At 38.2% G+C, this 23727-nt stretch overlaps 1 protein-coding gene across 8 annotated transcripts in view; it reads right to left on the bottom strand.

Moving 5' to 3' along the window:
- LOC118229842 (saccharopine dehydrogenase-like oxidoreductase) overlaps positions 1-23727 on the bottom strand; it is a 303871-nt gene that overhangs the window by 139149 nt on the left and 140995 nt on the right. For all 8 annotated transcript variants that reach the window (XM_035422298.1, XM_035422304.1, XM_035422303.1 and 5 more), the window contains one exon: positions 2564-2694. In XM_035422298.1, the coding sequence (XP_035278189.1) occupies positions 2564-2694 (131 nt within the window). The remainder of the gene's footprint in view (positions 1-2563; positions 2695-23727) is intronic.

Below are 23727 nucleotides of genomic sequence, written 5' to 3'. Positions count from 1 at the left end.
CTGTAGTGACTGATCAGCAGTTTTCTACATGAATTTCAATGTGTTCCATGAGGCAATACAAAATATTTGACACTTTGATCTGACACAAAGTTTGCATGACATTGTAATATGGTAAGACTACAAAACACAGGGCTAAGTGACTTGAAAGAATTGAGGAAATATTGGGTAGCATTGCTTTGGAATACATGTTATTAAATTTCGGTGAGGCAAGATAGCCTATATTGTTTGTAGTACCGTAACTTGGCGTCATTTTGATATCAATACTTTTAATGGCAGGCCTGGATTTTGGCAGTCTGAATGAATTAGTTATAGACGGTGTAGGTCTTGTATGTGTGAGTAACTTGGCATTTTTGTACGTTGAAAACGTGTTTTTTATGAGATTGATATTCACTCTGACGCCGGCTGCACGCACGCACCACCCAGGTACAACAAAACCCTTTCCCCCGCTAATGAAAAAAATCCTAGAGGAAACACTGTCAGGTCCAGCCATATACTAGGTTTTAACCTGGTCTTGTTTCGTCATGATACTAAGGATGTTCAAAACGGAGCTTTAGAATGTCGCCAACAGTGTTTGTGCGTGAGCTCGACAATGCATTTCTCACAGAAAGGGTCATTTGTTGCCTTTTTTTAGTTCATTGCAGTGGTGATAAAAGTGACAATAATTAAGTGGTACTGTGCTGTTAGCAGGTTTTACATTTACACATCAATAAATTTTCATTACAAATTTTGCTTTTACATTTGCAATTTCATTTTCAAATCTCAATTTAAACTCAAGACAGAGAAAAACATTCATATGGTGGCATGTCTGCCAGATCAAATTATATTGTTTGTTTCTCAAAGGTGATAATCTCAAAATATATATCCAACAGCACATTGCATATTGCAATCCTGTATGCCTGGTTCTTGATGAAATATGTCTCTTGTTTTTCAAAATTAAGTCAGTTACATGTTGAGGTATTTCAGAAATTGCCAATGTGACCATTTATTTATTTATTACCCAAGAGGGGCAAAACTTAGCGACAGGTGAATTGCTCTATCACATGTATGAAACAATATCATAACATAATGATGAGAATAGGCCATTCACCCCAGCAATGCTCGCCAATTTCCAGCAACTATATGGTACCTAGTGCTCATACACATAATTGTATCATTGTTACTCGAGGACCTGAAATTGAGAACTAGTAACTTGTCTTGACCAGAGCAACTTGGAACCTCACTTGAAACTTGGGCATGAATTCCTGGAACTTGACTTGAACTTGAAAGTTAAGACTTGAGACTTCTAACTTGCATAACTGACTCTGGTCCCATCTCAGAATCTATATAGAGTCAAAAATGCATGTTTTGGATGCAAGATGCCACAAGTAAGATAATTCGACCACCACAACTTTGAAACTGTGATGTTTTTTCATTTTCCTTAACAGTGGAGGAGGCAATAAAATATCAAGCTAGTATTCCCTTCAACAATAATGAGAGATCATCTTCACCCCAGGTTAAAACAGTTTTCGAGAGGACAGTGCACCCATTTACAAAGCAGTAATAGTGGCCCAAGAGCATGACAATGATCCATCCATGTCATAGCCTTCTCACTTACCAGATCTGAACCCAATTGAGAATTTTGGAATATTGTGGAATGACAAATCAGACATTTCCCACTTTCATCCTGAGTTGACTGATGTTCTCATGGAAGAGGTATTGTATTCTTTGTGCCAAATTTAAGAAGATGGTAGACTATGCAATGGCACATACAGTACCAGTCAAAGGTTTGGACACACCTGCTTAAATCAGTTTTTCCATGATTCAAAATGCTTTAAACTGTATAAACCTGTATAAACTAAAGACCACCCACCATATTTCAAAATGCATGGGGTTTATTCCTACATAGTTTCACCACATGCAGTACCATATATTTCCAATGGAGGGTAGAAGGGTGAACCTGATGTAGGAATAAATTCCATGCATTTTGAAATATGGCGGGTGGTCTTTATTTTTTTTTAAATATGAAAAATTCTACAGGTCCTGGAGAACCTGTTAAGATAGACGTCATCATGAACACCAATAAATACCAAGATATTTAAATAACAAAACAATGCACCCCCCCCCCCCAATGAGCTTACAAGATTTCAATTTTCATTTAAAAATTAAACTTTTGAATGCAATTCACTTATGATTATCTGCTTATATAAGTACAGATATCATAAAATGAAATATTAAGTGTTTATAGACAAGTTTATAAAGTTTAAAGCATTTTCAATCATGAAAAAACTGGTTTAAGCAGGTGTGTCCAAACGTTTGACTGGTACTGTATAAGTCATACTAGCCACACATGGTAGTCCTATTCCTTGTCCAGGATTCCAGATACTGGAATAATCTATCCCAAAACACAAAAAACCATAAAGTCAAGGGACTTTACATAAGTGTGCCCACTTTTTGTTTACTACCTTCATATCTCACAATACCCCACACAAGCGCACAAGTTCATGCATACACACAAACATGTTAAGGCATTTAATTCTGCAAAAATTGTGGGTTATGTTATGACAGAATACAGATCCATTCAGACCTTCTTTTGATTTTCTTCCCTACTACAGGTAGTGGTTTGTAGCCAGCCTTCTTCCTCAGAGCCCTTAGCTTGTCACTGTCTGCAAAACCATAGACAGCTGATTGCCAGGTTCCATCATGGATACACCCACCCTATGGATTAAAAAAAACATTTCAGTAACTCAACTGGGACTTTGGACCCAGTTTCACAGTGAAAGCACAATTGTAAAACTTCAGTGGTAATTAATGGCATGTTAAGGCAGACCCAACTCAATCTAATTTTGCGAAACAAGCTGTCACCTGCAGTGCAGTTTGAAAAAGGAATAAAACGCTTGTGGGTGTAGTCAAGGACCTAACTGCCAGTTTAAAATGGCCTTGCTGCATTAATAAAGGAAAGAAAGGGGGCCAGTCTGATTGGTCACAATGAAACTGAAGACTGGCCCCTTTCTTTCCCTTATTAATGCAACAAGGCCATTTTAAACTGGCAGTTTTGTCAGATGTACTTGTACAGCAAATGCAGTATCACAAACTGTACTTATGGTACCTCAAATAAGCCCTTTGGGCAAATGATATTAGCAAAAACGCTGGCAGCCTAGAGCAGCAAAACAACATCCATTAGTTGTTCAGTTTGTGCATTTTCATCTTCGCTAAATAAAATTATAAAGGATGGATTTATTATTTGTATTTTTAAAAAATTAATTTTATTATAATTTGTAGAGCTAAAATATATATACTGTAAATATTTTGTACTTTAACAAAATATTTCAGGAAAACAACTGATATTTCCACTTCAATTGTTTAATTTAAAGTTACAATCTCGAAGATTTCAGTTTCGTTTTCTTTGGCGGTACCAATGGCAAGAAGCGGTAATTGCAGGTGTGTTTTTGGACCTCACTTCCCATAGATCCAACCGGATCCAACCAGTGTCGCCTGTGTGACGTCAGTCAGTTGGCAACTGGGCCACGCCAACTATTACACTTATTATTTCCTGAATAAAAAATGGTTGTTATACAAGTAACGTTATGTACATACTCATACATTGTCTAACATTAGGCTAACTTAAGCTGTCTTTACACTGCCGAGCCGGGTTAAAATGCTGTAGCAGACCTGGGGTAGAATTAGTGATGATCAATTTCCAAAAATGTTCTTTATCCACCTTTTGCTCGGTATGAACATCTTTACAGTGCAGAGAAGAATTTGCGGGATTCGCTGTGGCTCGTGCAATTATGTGTCTTGTGCATCATCATCGTGAATGATTGTTGTGTGATATTTTTGAAACAACAACTGCCTTGTTTCTGGTTTTGCTAGCTAAACTGTTCGAGAATAAAGCTGAGCTGGGTGTTAAATTAGCAATCAGAATAAGAAGAATAAAACAAAAACAAAGGATTTCATCAAAAAAGGGCATCAAGGCTGAAGGAACATATGAGGAAGCGTAATAAAATAACAACAACGCTAATCCATACTGCCGTATTCTTTTATTTAGTTTTCTCCGGCTTGACATCTTTACATAGAAATCAGACCCGGCTCTGCTCCACCTATACCCCGGCTTATATATTGATGAACTTGATGGCAATGTAAATAACGGTAATGTTAAGGCCAGTTAAGATCAATGATTTGCAACGAGACTAAACGGTTTTAGAATGTTGCAGAGAAAATTGCAGCGGTGTGAACTGGTTAGTTGCAGAGCCTCTGAAGCCGTTGCCTATGGTCTCAAAAGACCCACCTTGTCAAATCGCCAAGTGCAGTTTTAGAACGTTTACAATCAGACGTCCTGGAATTTTGCAAGTTGCATCCAGTTTCGTTGCGAATCATTGATCTGAACTGGCCTTTAGTTAGCTACATTGCAATGCTGCAACAAGGTAGCATTGCATTCGAGAGACGGTTTGCGAGGTCGGTACCGGTCAGTAGCATTAGCAAGCGTTTTTTCTAATTGTTAGCTGACATTAGATTGTGTTAATTACATTAGCTAGCTAGCTAACGCAACATTACCTGATATGAGAGATGGATACTGTGCGCAACGTTGTCTAAACTAATGTTGCCTTTATTGACATGGTCCGGTAGCTAGCGTTAGCTGTGCAAATAGCTATGCAATTTAGTAACGTTACATTGTCATCAGATGTAATACGAAATCTACATCAACAAATAATATGACCTCTCATGTTACACAAAAACTTATTAGGGTTCCATAACCCCCCCACCTTTAACGCCAGCAGACACCGGAAAAAACAGTACGCCACTTACACACAAGTGAGTTGAAGAGCAAGCCTGCTGCGTTAGCTCCGCCTACCCTCTCTGGCGGACCAACCACTGATGGGTGATGGAAAACGCGTCACTATCTATGTGCCGCTTGTGATTTTTTCCCGGGAATGTCGCCACAGACACCCAGTTCTTTAGTCATAAATAATAATAATAATAATATAAATTTATATAATAATAGGCTCAATCACCATTGTGTTACCTAATTCAGCGATAGATAGTGACTTAACAGACATTCATTTTAATGAAAATCTTTGAGATTATTACTTTAAGCTTGTCTGGCAAGTGGAATTTAACTAAAATTCTGAACCAGCTATCTCTACAAAAATCAACGTTATATGAGGTTCAAGATAAAATAATTGCAATTAGAAGACCAAATAGAAAATATAGCTGCAAGCGGAGATTCCGGGGTTCAAGCCAACACAAAGTTCATTTATACATACAAGGAATTTGACTTGACACAATATGTTAATTCTCAATGAATGAATGAAAAGGTTTAACCCCTTAGCGCACAAGCCAAATCTTGCCAATCCTTGCCCATTTAGGGGGTACCCTATTTAAAGCTTTATAACTACAGATGTGAACACCACAGAGACTTGAAAAATGGCTTAAATGAAAAAATTTTTACAATACTAACGCAGATTAGTTTATATTAATAAAATAAAGTGCCACAATGCAATTGTCTAGACAAAAAATCTAAAATGAATTTGCACTTTTTTAGTTTGCAATGAAATACTGAGAGATTGCACATATACAGCAGGTTAAACTATACACGTGCTGGATCAAAAACTTCTTGACCACAAGTTCATAAAATCTAAGGGTAGATAGGTAGAACTACTATAGATTTATGAAGCAAAAACTAAGCAGTGTACCCAGCGTCTCCAAATCTACCCAAAATGTCTAAATTATGCATTGCTGTAAATCACAACATATTCACGTATTTCACTACAAATTAACTGTTTTTACTCAAGAAACTCACTGTTGCATCATTTTCAAGTGGGAATTACAAGCTTTCCATCAGTACAGTGGTCTAAAATAGCTAGGGGTACAGAAACATATCCAGAATCTTTCCAAAAAGGAATATAATGCTTTTTGTCCATTGTAAAGCATTTAAATGAGCCCCTTATGAAGGTTTAAGATGAAACATTGATATCAGATTTAAAATTAATGCAAAGATATTGTCACACAATGCTGTACAGTACCTAAATGTGTAATAATGAACTCTTGTATGTATTTCTATACTCTGTATTCTCGTATGTTTTCTTGTATAGGGATGGGACGACGACATGCTTCACAAAAACTATTACACTACTGACTATTGCTTACATTACAGTGTGAAATTTCAACATTACATAATACCACTAACCTATTTAAAGACACTCAATTTCAAAAATAACGTATATAACCGAAATATTTTGAGCAGAAATACTTGAAATGTTATCTGTGTTCAGTAGATGGAGACAGAGACAGTAAATCAATGACACTATTCTATTCACTTCTCTTTGGCTTCAGAAAACTATGTCAGCTAGCGTCTTTTACTACTACCACAGTGTGAATACGTAAGTGAATGCAATAATAAGAAAGATTTCGGTTACGCTGACCTAAAAAACGCTATTCCAAAAGCAAAGTTAGACATGTACATTGTTAAAAAGCTTATACTCTCACCTACTGAATAAATTAATTTTCAATCAAGCCAGACTGTACTAAAAAGGGCAACACCGCTGTAAACAGCATGTTTACAGCGCTGCTCACTGAATAACAAAATGAACGAGAAAAAGTTTTTAAAAATGATACCATGTCATTCTACAGTCAATGTCTGGGACTAAATATTGAATAAATATACCACCTTACCGTTGGCTTTACGCGTAGAGATGTAACTTTTGAAACTGAGTGGTCATATATTGTCTTGGACAATCCGTTTGTGAAATATACGCGCATTTATGATGCCTGGGTACCTTCCAAAATAGCTGTGCGTAATACCACACGTGTTGTTTACAGAGCTGTTGCCCTTTTTAGTACAGTCTGGCTTGATTGATAATTCATTTATTCAGTAGGTGAGAGTATAAGTTTTCTAATGATATATAGCATGTCTAATTTTGCTGTGGTAGCAGTAAAAGAAAGACGCTGCTAATGAAACGTTGTCAACTATTTTTCGGAATTTCTTGGAAAATACTATTATTATTGAGGACTTCTGAGCATAGCTAAGCCATATGTTTGCCGATAGACCTAGCTGACTTCGTTTTCTGGTATAAGACAGAAGCGTATACAATTATATCATTGATTTCCTGTCTCTGCCTCTATCTACTGAAAACAGATAAGATTTCATCATTGCTATGTAAGTATTACTGCTCAAAATATTTCGGTTATATACGTTATTTTTTAAATTGAGTGTCTTTAAATAGGTTAGTGGTATTTTATAATGAGGATATTTCACACTGTAATGTAAGCATTACTTAGTAGTGTAATAGTTTTTGTGAAGCATGCAACAGTGATGACGTGAGAGTTGGAGCATTGCCAAAACGTGGTGGATGGGTGAAAATTGTTTTCATGTCGTTCCATCCCCATACAAGAAAACATATGAGAGTACAATGTATAGAAATACATACAAGAGTTAACTATTACATATTTAGGTACTGTACCGCATTGTGTGACAATATTTTTGCAATATTTTATCTTTTAACCTGATAGCAATGTTCCATCTTAAAACTTCATAAGGGGCTCATTTATATGCTTTATATTGGACAAAAAACATTTTATTCATTTTAGGAGAGATTTTGGATATGCTTCTGGACCCTTAGGTATTTTAGACCACTGTACTGATGGAAAGCTTGTAATTCCCACTTGAAAATGATGCAACAGTGAGTTTCTTGAGACAAAACAGTTGATTTGCAGTGAAATACGTGAATATGTTGTGATTTACAGGAATGCATAATTTAGACATTTTGGATAGATTTGGAGACGCTGGGTACACTGCTTAGTTTTTGCTTCATAATTCTATAGTAACTCAATAAAAGGAACTGAATTCTTTTAATTGGCACGTTGTTACAATAGAAACATTTTAGTTCAGAATACGCTTCATTCCATAATTTTTCATATCAAAGTTTGATATTTACATTTCCCACCTACAGTTTGTTTGCTTTGTTTGTCAGAATCAGGTTAAGTTGTTACTCTGCCATTTTTAAATTTAGTTCAACCCACTACTCTATTTCAAGTGAACCATAATTAAGTCTATAGAGTTTACAGAGAATGGAGCAATTAAAAAAAAAAACATCCAGTGAGCGGAAGTTCTATGGTCAAAAACACCTTGTTAATGAGAGTGGTCAGAGGAGAATAGACTTGTTCAAGCTACCAGAAAGGCCACAAATGCTCAAATAACAGCCTTTTTTGCTACAGTGGTATGCACAAGGTGTGCTATGCTTACACTGTTTTGTCACCACAAGTAGTAGCTGCTGAAAACACAAGCTGACGAAGGAGAAGTTACTTCTTTCTAGCTGCAATGTTTCAGAACGCGCCTTCAAAATATGTCATTATCTAAGGGCCTTAGAAATGACGCTGGAGGCAGCTTTTGGTGGAGAAATGAACACCCATTACTCTGGCAACAGCTTCACAGGACATTCCTGCACTCAGCATGCCAATTGCATGATCTCTTAACTCTTGAGGCATGTGACATGGTGTTGAACAACAAAAAACTCAACATTTTAGGATGGCCTTTTATTGACCCCATATTGATCATAGCTTTTAATCAGCATCTTGATATGCTTCATCTGTGCAGGAGATCTTGACAAAAGACACAAATGCTAGCCAACAGTGATATAAACAAATTTGAGGGCAAAATTTGAGAGAAATAAGATCTTTGTGCACACAGAACAAATCTTTGAGGTATTATTTAAACACATTAAAAATGGCTGCAAAAATAAAAGTGTTGCGTTTATATTTTTGTTCAGTGTAGTTTCAATATAGCAACTTGTTAGCAACTAACTGTTTTAAAGCACCTAACTGCTTCTAAATTCCTTAAAGGCAGTTCAAGCCATATTTCATTCCATTGAGAAAGATTATGGTAAAAAAGGTGAAAGTGAAAGTGCACTTTCTGAAGACAAGAATTTTTATTTCCATACAAAGTTTCCATGCAATGCACTCAATCGAGGACGATGTGAATAACACTATTCTAATAGGTTATGTGTTTTTACTGCTTGTGTAATAAAAAAAAAAAACTCCATCCTTTGTTCTCCAGCGGACACGTCCGCTGTACCCAACCCCCGCCTAGGAGAACATCCAACATTCCTCACTCACATACTCACACGCACACATACGCACACACAACACCTACACACATGCACTCATAGTTTGTTATACATCATCGTAGAGAATTGTGCTTTGCATTTTCGGTACTTTGTGTTTAATAAACTCTATTATATTTACACGGTTGTCTGTATTTATATTACCCTTGTGTTGAATTGAGTCAGCGGCTGCTAATCCAAAGAACTTAATGAATACATTCACCCCTTAGCTAAATCATTTATACTAATTTAGTATTAGCTGAATTATATTATGATTTGGTTAAGATTGACTATAATGTGTCATTTTAATAATAATTAATTTATTAATTTGAATTGCTAATTTATAGTTTGTATAATTATTATGAGACTGATTATTACATGCTGGCGCCACCTGTGAGGATATTGATGTATATCTTCTACAGTTTGGTGCCCCACTATGAGAAGTGGCGGCATGTCCCCTACATGGGCATGGGCTCAGAGTGGGCCTTATAATGGGCTGCTGTTGGGGCCCAGATGGGCAACCCAGATTAATTCAGATGGGCTACAAATGGGCCCATGTGAACCATCAACTACATGGGTTCTGCATGGGTCCTAACTGGGCCATTGTGTATGTTCTTAACGGGGAAAAAGCCTCACCAACGCAAATTTTACTAACTGCTAATAAATATTTTTTTTCTTTTAAGCAAAAAACTAGAATATTCAGTTTAAGTAATCCTCGCAGTGTAACACAATGAGATGAAAACTTGTCCATTCATCATCGGAAAATATTTTAGTACATTTTCGACACACATATGACAACAGTGCGTGTAAAATGTCAAGTCAATTGGGTCTATCGTTCATGTACTGCCTATTGTCCTATTTGAAATACATTAAAATGGCAGATGAAATCACACACACCCAAAATTGAATGAAAAATGTGGTACATCGTGTTCTGCTTAATATATGTTGTCCATACATGCAAGTATAGTGTGCATACCAAAAAATAAGTTTCTGTGTTGAAAATTGTAAAAGCGCGTCTTCCGCAACAGACGTATTACGTAGTCATACATAGGCTTGGGCGATACGCAAAATTTCAATCGTCCAATCAGCCCAAGCCTAGTCATACCAAGCGGCCAAAACCAGACTTCGTTTTTGAAGCTCATTTCCTGGTGTTGTAGTTCCTGGTTGCTCACTAGCGCCACTACGGATGGCTCCAGTATAGGTGTTTTCATATCCGGTTTCCATGTAAGTCTACGGTACAAATGCGATCAAAATACAAAGTCAATAATTTTTTCTCAAAAGAACAAATAGTCATAATAGGTGTATTTTATTGGTCTTATGACTGTCCATGGGTCGATTTCATGATTTATTGCGTCATTTGGGCACAGTGCCAATATTTGTTCTGGACCAATGAGGTACAGCTTGCGTCACTTCCGGATTACTACGTTGGACTCAGCTACAGTAGGGGCTACAGTCTATGGTCACTGGGGTGGGCGGTGGCGCTTCTTGGCCTTGCCATTGCGGCTCCGGCTACGGTCCGCCTGTGCTAAGTCTGAAAATGCAGGCATCCCATTTCGTGGTGATTTCATTATGGCGTGTGCTATTTACAGCTGCTCTAGACGACCATAAAATAATCCTCCTCTTAAGTTTTTCGGTATCCGAGTCATTTTTACTATTTCCTTTAGCCTACTTAACCAAATAATTACTTGGCAGAAAGCGTAATCAGCTTGCTATATTTGGTAGTCCAGTAGTAGCCTGTGCTAAAACAGTTCGCAACTTCGGCTACCAAGCCATTTGACTAGCTAGCTAACCTTAACCGGCAAACATTCAATCTGTCAAACGTGTTTGGCGGCTTGTCAGTCGTGTACATTCCGTAAATGTCTACCTGGGCCATGCTTCACGCATGTGACAAAGCTACTATAATCCCGATTTTGGGATAAACACTTTTTCAGTTTCACGAAGCGAATTAAGAGTTTCAAGGTTCATTTGCTGAATATACAACACACGATGAAATCACACACACAGAATTTAACGAAATTAACCATCTTGGCATTTAGAAAGGAACATGTTTTTAGCATTTAAGAGACCGACAAGCTAGGCATTTAAGACAGTGGTTCTCAGAATCGGTTCTGGGGGCTCCTTGTGTATATTGGCTTTTCTCCATTGGTTTTGATGATTTACAAGAAAAAAATAATAGCCTAATAATAATTAGAAATTCAACGTAGGCTACATTATTTTTCTTCATGCACCAGGTGGAAAACTTGCCGTACAAAGTGCGTTGTCATATTTACACGCCTGCAGATCAGTTATTAAAATACTTGGTAGATTTGTTAATCACCGCTGAGTGTTAATTTTTGTTCGGTAGAAAGTGATTTGCGAACGATCGGTCAGCTAGCGTCACCCAGCAAGTGAACACCACAAACGGCGATGGAGTAGCTAGTAGTAGCAGGCTCATTATCTGACTGGCGAAAACCTACGACGATAACTTGCTCGGTTAACAGATCTACCAGACAGTTATACGAAAATTTGCCTAGTCAAATCACCAGTAGCCTACACATCTCCGATTGATTGACCATCAGTGTAGTCAATGTTCTTCCCCTGTGGTTCATATTGCTAACGCGTGAGCTAACCACGGACAGCCTACCTAGCTCACTGGCAAGCTGATATGCTAGCTAAGCATATTCGTTTTGCTGAGAAACATAAATTGAAGATAACTGAACATAGCCTAATTGTATTTTTAATGTCATACATAACGTGATTACATGACACAGTACAGTCACGGATGGAAATTAAACTCCGTAAACATCTGATAATATATTTTAAAACATAACGGCAGACAGTCAGCTAGCCTCATTCAGGTTGAGGGGCTTTTCCGCACCGGACTGTCAATCAAATTGTAAAAATCACAAGACCGCTTAACTCTATGGTTTTGGCTCCAAATCGAGAAAATGGCCGCGCCCGCCATTAAGCTTCAGAACGTGTTTTAGAGACCCACGGAGAGTCAATGGGTGACGTCACAGTAGCTGTGTCCATATTTTTTACAGTCTCTGAGTCATACATATGACCACCGGTATATGAGGTTCTGCACCGGGAGGAGAGAGTGCACTTCCCCCTCCCCCATTCTTGCTGAATTTTTCCCGCCTGCACTGCACACAGACCAAAACTCTGTGTCAAGTCCTCAGCTCAAGACAGGAGTGGAGATCTAACGTCAACCCCAGCCTGTATAATTTAGGTAAGATATCGCTGGACGAAAGGAAAGCAAAAGTATGTTGATTCCAAAGGTACCGTTTTTATACAACACGGTATTTGAATCCCATTTTAGTTAACGCGTTGACTAACATTAAATAGCAAATGTTAGCTAATGTAGCTAGCTATTCCACTCAAATTCTTGCTAGCATGTAGCTAATCTCAACGTTCGCACGTTAGCTAATGCTAGGTAGCTAGCTAGCGTTAGTTGTTGGCTTTGTAACATTAACGTTTTCGATTGCCAGTTCCGAACCCAGTTACTGATATTTTAGCAAGTAACCTTAATGGCAATTGGTTGTTGGCTAGCTAGCTAACAGATCTAGCAACCTCCAGTTGTGAACATTGCTAAATTAGCTAGCTAGCTATAATGTTGTCTAAGTTGCCAACCTAGCTAGCTAGGTGATTACTAATATTACTTTAACAACTGGAGTTTGCCTAACGTTACCTCTGTTGCTAACTAGATGGTGTGTTTCAGAGTGGTTTACGCAGATGATTTCTATTTAATGCAGGGAGTGTAACTATCTGGTTGATGTTAGCATCTTTATGAGCTTAATTAGAGTTTGCTAGCTTGCTAACGTTAGCTTTTCGGCAGGAGTCAGTCAACCTTGCCTGAGGGGAGAGTCTGCTACAGTGTGGTTGCCATTTTGTGCAAGACAGCCAGCTTGAACGTTGCAGGACGCAAACGATTACATTACGCTTCTACATATTTACTATGTTACTTGGGAGGGCAAAATGGAGCTTTAGAATTTAGACCACAGTGTGTGCATGTGAACTCACCAATACATTTCTCATAGAAAACGTAGTTTGTCCACATTTTTACTTTACAACAGCGGTGATAAAACTAAGAAGTGCTAGTCTGTTGTTAGCCTTTACTGATCCCCCATATGAGGCTTATATGATGTATCTAGCATAAGCCAATAGCAATAACCTATAAAATTCGCTTTTTAACGGTACTTGGTAGGTCGAACAATAAAAATGAAAGCAATCGATTACGATCAACAGCACCAAAAATTTTGTCGCACCTTCAATAAACGGCAAAAGTCCCACTATAGGACCGAATTAAATCTTTAAACGTCCCTGAATCGTCATCAATTTCTCTAGCTCACTGCCAGTTGTTCCGTGTGATCTGAGTTTTAATTAATTTTTTGTTGCATTGTAAAAGGAATCGCTTTGACAATACAAACTGTGTCAATAATTAAATAGTCTACCGGCAGATTAAACGCGATAGTATACCCGAAACCTAAAATGTTGAATAGAAGGCAACATGTCTAATACCTGTCTAATATGATAATTGCTAGGATGCTGGATCATTTGACTTGATGAGCTGGTAATGGGTAGATTCACAGATGCTTGGGAAGACATGTTAGAATATCACTTTATTTATATTGTGCAGTTGTCAGAGATATGACCTGAATTCATTCAGTTTTCCATGACATTTTTTATCTATACTTTCAGCGGAGGACATCAATATTTGGTAATTACTGTATAACGTTTTTGTTCCAAAATGATCCATAAAAAAGAGGGCATCGTCTCTGCACTCTGTGTAACATTTTTATGTGTGTTTAAAAATGCATTTCTCCCCAAAATGGGGTAATTTTTTACACATGCATCTCTACATTGCCGTGACATCGTTTCATTCAAAAACCCGTGGCAAATTCAGAAGAGAAGCCGTTGAGGGGGACTGAATTGGTGAATGATCCATTATTCACATATTGAGTTTCTACACCAAGTGAGTGCGGCAGTGAAAAGGAGACAGTTATCAAATACTCCAGGCTAATCTGATTGAGCACTGAGAAAGGTACTAGGAGAAATTTGCCAAATGATTAATTTTATTTTCTCTTTTCAAAAGGGATGCTGCCAACTGAAGCGAAGAGGATCTAATCACCTGATCTAATTTTTTAAAATAAAAAACCATGAACTATATTACTTGACTGGTTTCTTTTTTAAACAGCAATATTTTGCTTTGGTAAGCAATTGTATTTAAGGGGTTACTGTAAAATAAGGTAGCCCGAGCAGCCCATATGGAAACCAATAAATACCCACTGGTAGCCCATATACTGACCTCTTATGGCCCACAAGGGCCCTAGCTGTAACTCATCTTGGCCCCATTATTAACCCATGCTGGTAGATACATGTAGGGCCCAAATGGGAAAAACCTGTTTGCCCACAGGGGCCCTATATGGAGCCCATTAATGCCCCATCATTAACCCATTTGGGCCAACACGTGTAGGGCCCACATGGACACTGCGGACAAAACTGGATAGGCCCCAGTTAGGTAGCCTAGGTAGGCCCCAACACTCAGCCTACATGTAACTCCTGTGGGCCCTGCATGGACATGTTGGCTGGGCTGTCAACTGCTTCAATAGCTTGTAAACTAATTGTTCAATATATGGCCAAAAAAATTTGTACTTGAATAGTTATTTATAATTGGGGGCCAAGCAGCGAAGCTGCGTAGGGCACCTATTGTATTTCTACCTTTTCGATTATTCATCATCTTTTTCTTCTGGCTAGGGTGTCTATGGAAGCCCCTAGAACCGTATGGTAAAAAGTTTTGAAATTTGGCACACTGATTGGGGACAGTCCCATGATTCCTTTCACCAAGATTCATGTCTCCACCTTGAGTGCTCTAGCGCCACCAACGGGTCAAAGTTGGAGGTACGTTTATGCATGTAAGTTTTGAGCCGTATGCCTGATTTAAAAAACCGTTGGGTTCCTTGGATCAAGCCGAGTTCATTGACGTCTATTTCCGACATATTGTATTTTCTGACAAAAGTTTTTAAAAATTTCACAGGCCACATATTTTGTCCAATCTTCACCAAATTTGGCACAGATGATGTTCTGACCAAGCCTCACAAAAGTTATCAGATGGGTTTTTGATTTTCAAAAGCATTCGTCTGTCACAGCCAATCAAAATCGGTTGCGAAGTTGCCAAACAGGATCTGAGCTCATATTTCAGCAACGCTTTGATGTATAGACACCAAACTTGGTACCTAGACCACAGACCGTATAAAAATATGGACGAAGTGCTTCATGACGTCACCCACTGATTTTCTATGGTTAGTGCTCACTGGCGCATAAAGCCCAAACTAGGGCGCAGCCACATTGCCCGTTGCAACCAATTCAAGCGCAGTGGAGCGAAAGACTGGAGTCCACGACTACAGCAAAATCCACCCCGACTACCTTACATGGTAATTAGACACGCCCACGTCTGGCCAACAAGCATGGCATTGCAACCACAGAACCGTACTGTCATAACATTTCAAAAAAGTTAACTGTGCAAGATACATTTAGTGTTAAGATATTTACATAGAAAAATAGATCACTAGCCAAATAGCTTACTAGCTAGCTAGTTATATAGACAGATAGATAACAGAACTCTAGATAGCTAGAGAGATATATCACAAGATAAGTTAGCTAGATAGACAGATAGATCAATAGCAAGACAGTAAACTTGCTCCCCCTAGCTAAGTAAATCCAGCTAGCTTGTCTTCTTAAAGAAGCTTCAAAACTGCTTACAAATCTGATTTCACCTACAACATATACAAATTATAAAAGACGAGACTTTATGAGAATCAACTGAAACCCCAAACTGGTCAGAAATCGCATTTTGACATATAACCCTGTTTATCTGAAAATCTATTAATTTAAATTAAAATAAATTTATTAACCGAAAGAACTGGAGAGAAGAATCCTTAGAATAGCGGTTAGTTGAGTTGAACGCAGTACACAGTTGAACGCAGCACACAACATTTTTGGACCTTGGACGTTTAAATGGTGAGATCCTATGTAGCTAGCTAATCGGAATAAAACCAGTATCAGACCTGCCGCTGAAGCACTCTGCCTGGCTGCGAGGATGGGGAAATCCTTATATGGTCATACAGTAGTAGGACAAGCCACAATGCACGCACTAAAATTAACCCAGATTTGGGAATTTTGGCGGAATTATTTTAAAAAATCAGACCCAGGGGAGCCATTACAAGGGATGGGATTAACTAGTTAAACCATCATCGCTTGTGTAAATAATTTATTGACTTCATATTTCCTCAGAGAAAATTGGCCTCTTTTCTGGGTTTCCCATTGACTTAACATTGGGTGGATGGGGTTTCAAGTTCTTTTTGCAACCAGGTGTTGCAGTTCACGCAGTAACCACTGGGGTAAAAGGCTTCACTCATAGAGGCGAGTTGTTGTCCCTTGACCTAGACTCAGTACCCCTTCCTGAGGACATGCAACAAAACGTGAGTCATTTGACCATTGGGGGGCGCCGCAATAAGTAAAAACGCATTTTGTCCAATAACTGTTGATGTTAGCCTAAAAAAAGTAATTATTGTGCCTGGTTGTATCTTGGGAGATCCCAAGGCAGAGACAAAAGCGTTCGTCCATTGCAGTCAATCGAAAATGGCGGCGAAGCCGCCAAACAGGAAGTGAGGTCATAACTCAGCAACGCTTTGATGTATCAAAACCAAATTTGGTACGTGGACTCGCTTGGTACATTGACTTGTGCTTCCCGGTCACATCTCCTGTCTTTTTTGGCTCCATGATGGTGGAATGACCTGCCCGTTGAAGTCAGAACAGCTGAGACCCTGACCACCTTCACACGACGACTGAAGACTCACCTCTTCAGGCTGCACCTCTCCCCATCCCTCCCTACCTCCCTGTAGTCTCTAATTGACTATATAATCTTAGGGTTGTAGCTAGGTAAGCTGTTTATCTTAGCTGACTTAGTTATTGCACTTGTGCCTACTCAAATATTGCTTGTTTTATTTGCATAGGCTGATTTGTTGCTGTTTTTGTTGTGTTAATCAGATTAACCTACAGGGTACAGATTAAACTACGCGGTTGTTCCCTGCACTTGGAACTGTACTTCCCTCTAGGGTGTTCAACACAACTGTTATTTTGGTTATACAATTTGTTGTACGTCGCTCTGGATAAGAGCGTCTACCAAATGCCTGTAATGTAATGTAATGCAATGACTCGGGACCCCATTTTGAGGAAGCACAAACAATTTTCCGTCATTTGACCACTGGAGGGTGCTGCAATAAGCATGTGTCTTGGCTAATAATTGCTGATGTGTTTGCTTAAAAAAAATAATTTTTGTGTCTGGTGATACCGTGAGAGGTCCCAAGGCCGAGACATGGCAACTTTTCATGTCAACCTAATTGATGCGGCCACCATATTGTATTTTATCGAAAGGTGTAAACATTTTCACAGGCCACAAAGTTTGCCCAATCTTCACCAAACTTGGCACAGATCATCTTCGGACCAACCCTCAAAAAAGTTCTCTGATGCATTTTTGATTTTCAAAAACGTTCACCCATTACAGCCAAATCAAAGGCAAACGACCCCACCAGGACGTGAGTTCATATCTCAGTTACACTCAATCTTTGGTCAATTGACATAAAACTTGCTATCAGTGCTTACAGCCATGCTTTTAACATGATCAGATCATGTTGCCATGGCGACTCTGCCCTGCTGGACTGCTATATTTTAGAATACTGCTGTTTTTGAAGTCAGTTCGCAGTTCCCTTTTAATAGTAGACTACTACTCACCGCTTTTCAAAGGATACGAATGTTCATTTTTCACTGGATTTGTCACCTCTTAGCATGTATTTCATGATTTAAAAAAAAAAAAAACACACACACATAAAGCACAATTGACCAAGACGGTTTTTAAATGATGGAGTAGCCTACATTTTATCAGCACTAGGCAATGACATCTTGAATATTTTCCACCTTGTACTGCTTAGATTATGTCAGTAGCAGAGTTCAGGATAGCAGGACTAACAACATAAGAGTACAGAAAATCATATTGGGAAATGTTTTCTTTGCCCATATTTTACTTCCTGTAAACAATGAAAACAAGCCAAAATTGCACTAAGTGACAAGCGCTTATTTTATTATACACATTGATTATATACATAGCAAAAAATATAAAGCACATTGAATGTTTCCATTTGAATAAAAAAATAAAACTTAATATTGACGAAATCTTTTATCTTTTCTCTCAAGCACCTAACAGGCATTCAAGACAAAGCAAGCAGATAAATCAAGTGAATTATAATAGCTAGCTGTTCCTGTCTCCAATCGCTTTTCACAACAGTCCATTTTGCTTCAGATCAGTGTCATGCTGGCTAGGAATAGCTATGAACTGAAGGGAGGTGATTTACGGATTTAGAAAGCACCTGTTAGACTACAATCGAATCTATGACAGAAGAGACATTTAGAGAAAGAAGACATTTAGAAACAGAAACCAGCAAAACTTAGGTTATTTTCTCTGTGGAAACCCTTCTTCGGATTGATGTCTGTAATTGTGGAGAGAGAGAGAGAGCAAAAATAGCCGCTATGTCCGATGTCTAAAGCCGACTGGATTCACTCTCACGCTGACAGGCTCGGCGAAAGTTTTGTGGGTGTGGCGTAGGCTGTGACGGGTTTTTGTCATGTGGCAGCATAGACTGTGGTATGTCTTGTGATGGGTTTTTGTCATGTGACAGCATGTGGTTTGTCTTGTGAGGCGGAGGTTTGCTTTGAGGGGGGGCAGACTTTTCATAAATGTGCACCTATTTCAAAAGCAATGTTGTGAGACAACGGTCTCTTTGAAGTGTGCAAATATCCTATATAACATATATTTATATGAACTAGTAGCGCAACTTGGAACCCCTTTTATCTTTATGTCTCCAGACGTTAACCAGAAATAGTATATTCAATGGTAAATGGGCAGCATTTATATAGCGATTTACATTTGATGCCTCACATTCACCAGAGCAGTTAGGGGTTAGGTGTCTTGCTCAGGGGACACGCCTGAACCGGCAACCCCCCGACTGACAGACAGCCGCTCTTACCTCATGAGCTAAGTCGCCCCTAGTAGAGCTTTTGTTATTAAATAACACAAGGAGCTAACATAGCCTATATTTATATGAACTAGTACCGCAAAACCAAATAATAGTCTATTATGCCTGCAGAATAGAGCTGCAATATAATAGTAGCCTAGGTCTAATTCTTATTGTTGCGTAGGCTATAGCCCACAATCGTTTTAAAGTAGCATAGTTTCAAAATGAATGTTTTGGGACGCTTTTTACGTTGGCAAGCTTTTGTCTAATATTTAGCTAGCCTACAGCCGTAATAAACACTTTGTTTTAAAAACCCGACTAAGCTATGATAGACCAGAACTAATGAGCTTATTGATCAATAGACCTAATAAACATTACAAATGAGCTTTTTCTATAAAGGTTATGATTGTCTACAGACATCAGTGCTTGTGCAACGTGAAACATTTTTTTTTGCATTCTTTAGGCCTACCAGTAGCCTAAATCAAGCAATATGCGAGAATATGTAAATAACTAAGCTTTAAAGCTGTGGTTTGTACGTTAGTTTAAAGAAAAGAAGTCCATGCAAATATACAAAGTCTTAACAAGCAGTTTTATTTTTATTTTTTACTCCGGCTATGGACCGCATTTTAAGATGAGTCTTGAATAAAATAAAGTTGAGTTGAGTTGATAGGGCGCTGATTTTAAATGTATAAAAAGCAAGCAAGTAAGCTTGCTATGATACAACGTGAACGGTTATAAAAACAATGAGGTTTAAAACCAAGGATTTGCAAGAGTTGAAAACAAGGAAAAGCTATATTAAGTTTTAAAGTGTTAAGAGTTAAAAAAAAATTTTTTTTAAGAAAGCTAAAGTAGAATAAGTACACACGTTCGTCACTTTTCCTGCGACAAGGTTATGATTGCCTATACAGACACCAGACTATTTGTTAAACAAAGCTACTCTATGTTTATGTATCAATCCCTATCTAAATAAATAATTCTTATTATCATAAGTCATCGAAATAATAGGTCAAGCCATTAACAAAGCAACGTCGCAGGCCTCTTTGATGGTGCAAGTTTACAGACAAAAAATAAATAAATAAAAGAAGGTTTTTATAATATTACTGACATTTTTAATCCTTTAAAAGATCTTTAAGTGAAAATTGAACGTCAGGTGCCATATAGGCATGTTTGATATCTATAGACAGCAAAATATTTGAATGGTTTTAAAATTGTATTGAAAAATGACACAGATTACTGTAAATTGTGTATTTAAACATATTTTTAGCTATTGCAACGCATTGACCCCGTCATCATGTAGGAATAACTGGATGTTTATGGTTGGTTAGCCTTGGTGAATAACACATTTTCAAATACATGAAAACTGTAGAAACTATAGGCTGGTTATGGAGGCAATTATCCACAGCACTCAGGTGTATAAGACAACAATAGGTGGTTCACTACACACTGTGAGTTCATACAATACTCCAATACTTAGGGTGGGGGGGTTATAACAAATGCTGGCAATAACAACACACAGGTAAGTTAGCCATAGGGGGAGAACCCAGCATTAAGTATAGACTGACTGCTGATTAATATGACTAGGATGATGCTATGAAGCCTCAGCGCAACAAACAACCAAGACAAATCCAAATGCATGGGGCGCTGTAGGCCCCCGCTGAAAGTGTTCACGGTGCCGGCCTGTAGCTATTCTGCGCAGAAGGGGGAGGTGTCCCGTCGTAAGCTGGTCCTTGCGCTGCGGTCGTCTGTTCTATGTACCATTGCTTGAGGTAAAGAAATACACCTTTATCCACCTCCGGTGTGTCGGCCATGATCACCCCCATGTGTACCGTTCATCCTTAAAGTCACACATAATGGTCAATGGGACGGTTTGAGCTTCGAGCTCTCTTACGTCTGGGTGCTCTGTTTGCAACGCCAACATTAACTGGAACTGTTTTAAACATGCTTGTCAATAGTTTATCAAATTGCTTCCGAATATAGTACGGTTGTAGTTCGAAAAAGTTACAGTGTCCACAATGGCTGTGGAAAATTATTGGGTCTCCATCTTTTTCGGCCAGATGTTTGTGTTACTCTACTCAATTTAAAAATTAAACTACACTCGATAAATAGCATGGTTGTTTACATGCTATATTAAAATTGTGTTGTTTAAATAAAATTCATGATAGCATTTCTACTGATGTGTTGAAAACCATAGGCCCCACACTGTGTACAATTTTGGCTTTTTATATTTACCTGTGAAATTAACTCTTCGGGGCTCAGAGTGGTTTCTCATCTTCACTACCCTCAGTTTTTACATCTTAAACAGGTTTATCCAATAGATAACACCTACGCAATCCCCTCATTTTGTTCAGAAGATTTATCCCTATTGAGGAATGTGAAGCTTCGGGGCTGGATACGGCATGGCTTATTTGCTAGACCCTATTATAGGGTGTTAAAAATAATGTTTGTTTACTAAAAAAGTGTTCATTTGAGTATACACTCTTACATTATGTGCTCAGTTGTAGAGATTAACATTCAACACGTCATTGAGTCTTATCAATAACTCATACCTTTGATTTATGAAGAACAAAAATATTAGTAAGTGTATGGTTAAACAAAACTATTTTTTCTTTTATATCTTAATTACTCTGCTACCAATTCAAACAACAAACAAATGTGTTTAATTATAATAAATAGTAAAATTAAAGCCGCAAGCGGCGTTGGGAGGGGTCCAAGCATTGGCACCATCGCTCCCCCTATGGAGCAATTTTAAAATGGCTTTGTCCTCATGATCATATACCTTCACCCAACATATCTACTGAATATCATGATGATTGTATAAAAAATTGATGACTTATGGCCAATTTTGTGCTAAGAGACGCTGTCGGATGACTTGGTTGCGTCGCCATGGATGTGTCCTGGCCGCTTCCCGTAAAGGCCTTTACTATGTCGTAACACTTAGATGGCATGTCGTAACACTTAGATGGCCCAGCGTGTATGTACAGCTGCAGCGCTTCCATGCCGCAACTAAAAAAAGCGATACTCGATACTGAAGCAATACTGATTCAATACTCGGTACCTAACGCAATGTCCACAAGGGTTGTCCTCATTTTCCTCATTAAACCAGGTTTATTAAAAACCTGGTTTATTAACAACCTTTAAGTTGAAGCCTGTTCAACATATCAATAAGCATAGGCCTATAGTGTTACAACACTGAACAATAGAAAAATATGTTAAATATATTTCAAAAATTAAACAGTTGTAAACGAAATAATCTTTAAAACAGGTCTTTCACCTTTAAATAGATTTGAAAACAGCATATTTTAATAACAATACAGCATCTATCTATAATAAAATATTTCCAAATTGGAACACCTATTGCTACTGAAGTGAACTGCGTCAAAGCTTGCGCTGTATCAAGGAGCTGAGTGCACAAGCGCAAGTCACCTCACTTGGCAACCTTAGTTGCTACTGCCTTCTAGCGAAGATTCTGACAAATTACACTTTTCATCCTCTCAATCAGTAGTGCGGGAGACAATTTTCCCTGGCTTTTACATTTGACTCAGAACTACCGAACGTCGGAATATTCTAATACCGAACCGTTTCTTTTTTTTTTTTTTTTTTTAAGTACTGAGAAAGTGCTGAAGTTTTGGTATACCGTGCAACACTACGTCAGACATATTCCAATCCATTGCTCAGCTTAGCAGAGAATGCACATTTCAGAGCGCCACAGAGACAGACAGAATAATAACACATAAATGGACATTTCAAATAATAAATACGACATTGAGAAAAAACGGAAAAAAAGACGTAATATCAACTCACGATCTGCGTGCTGAGCGCAAAGTAGCCTACTGTTTTATTTATTTAGACATTGGCAGATAAGAAAAATTTTGGTTACGCTGACCTATAAAACGCTATTCCAAAAGCAAAATCAGACATGCTATACATATAGTCCCAGATATTGACTGTAGAATGACGTGGTATAATTAAAAAAAAAAAACTTTGTCTCGTTTATTTCGTTATTCAGTGAGCAGCGTTTTCACTGCTGTATTGGCATATTTTAGGGCTAATGTCGGGTTTATCTTGTTGCTACGGAATATTACATGACATTACAGGCATTTGGCAGACGCTCTTATCCAGAGCGACGTACAACAAAGTCAGACATGTTATACATCGTTAGAAAGCTTATACTCTCACCTACTGAATAAATGAGTTGTCAATCAAGCCAAATTGTACTAAAAAGGGCGACAACGCCGTAAGCAACAGGTGTGGTATTACGCACAGCTATTTTTGAAGGTAGCCGACGCAGGCGTCACATTTGCGCCTATATTTCACAGACGGATTGTCCAAGACAATATATGACCACTCATTCGCCAAAGGGACGTCTCTATGCGTAAACCCGATGGTACGATTGTATATTTATTAAATGCGTAGTCCCAGATATTGACTGTATAATGACATGGTATAATTTTAAAAAAACGTTGTCTCGTTTATTTCGTTATTCAGTGAGCAGCGTTTTCAATGCTATTGGCATATTTTAGGGATAATGTCTGGTTTATCTTGTTGCTACGGAATATCACATTACATTACATTACAGGCATTTGGCAGACGCTCTTATCCAGAGC

This window comes from Anguilla anguilla, chromosome 6 (assembly GCF_013347855.1).
Source record: "Anguilla anguilla isolate fAngAng1 chromosome 6, fAngAng1.pri, whole genome shotgun sequence".
Lineage (NCBI taxonomy): Eukaryota > Metazoa > Chordata > Actinopteri > Anguilliformes > Anguillidae > Anguilla > Anguilla anguilla.
Note: the sequence above shows the minus strand (reverse complement) of the source record. Positions and strands in the feature narration are given on the sequence as shown.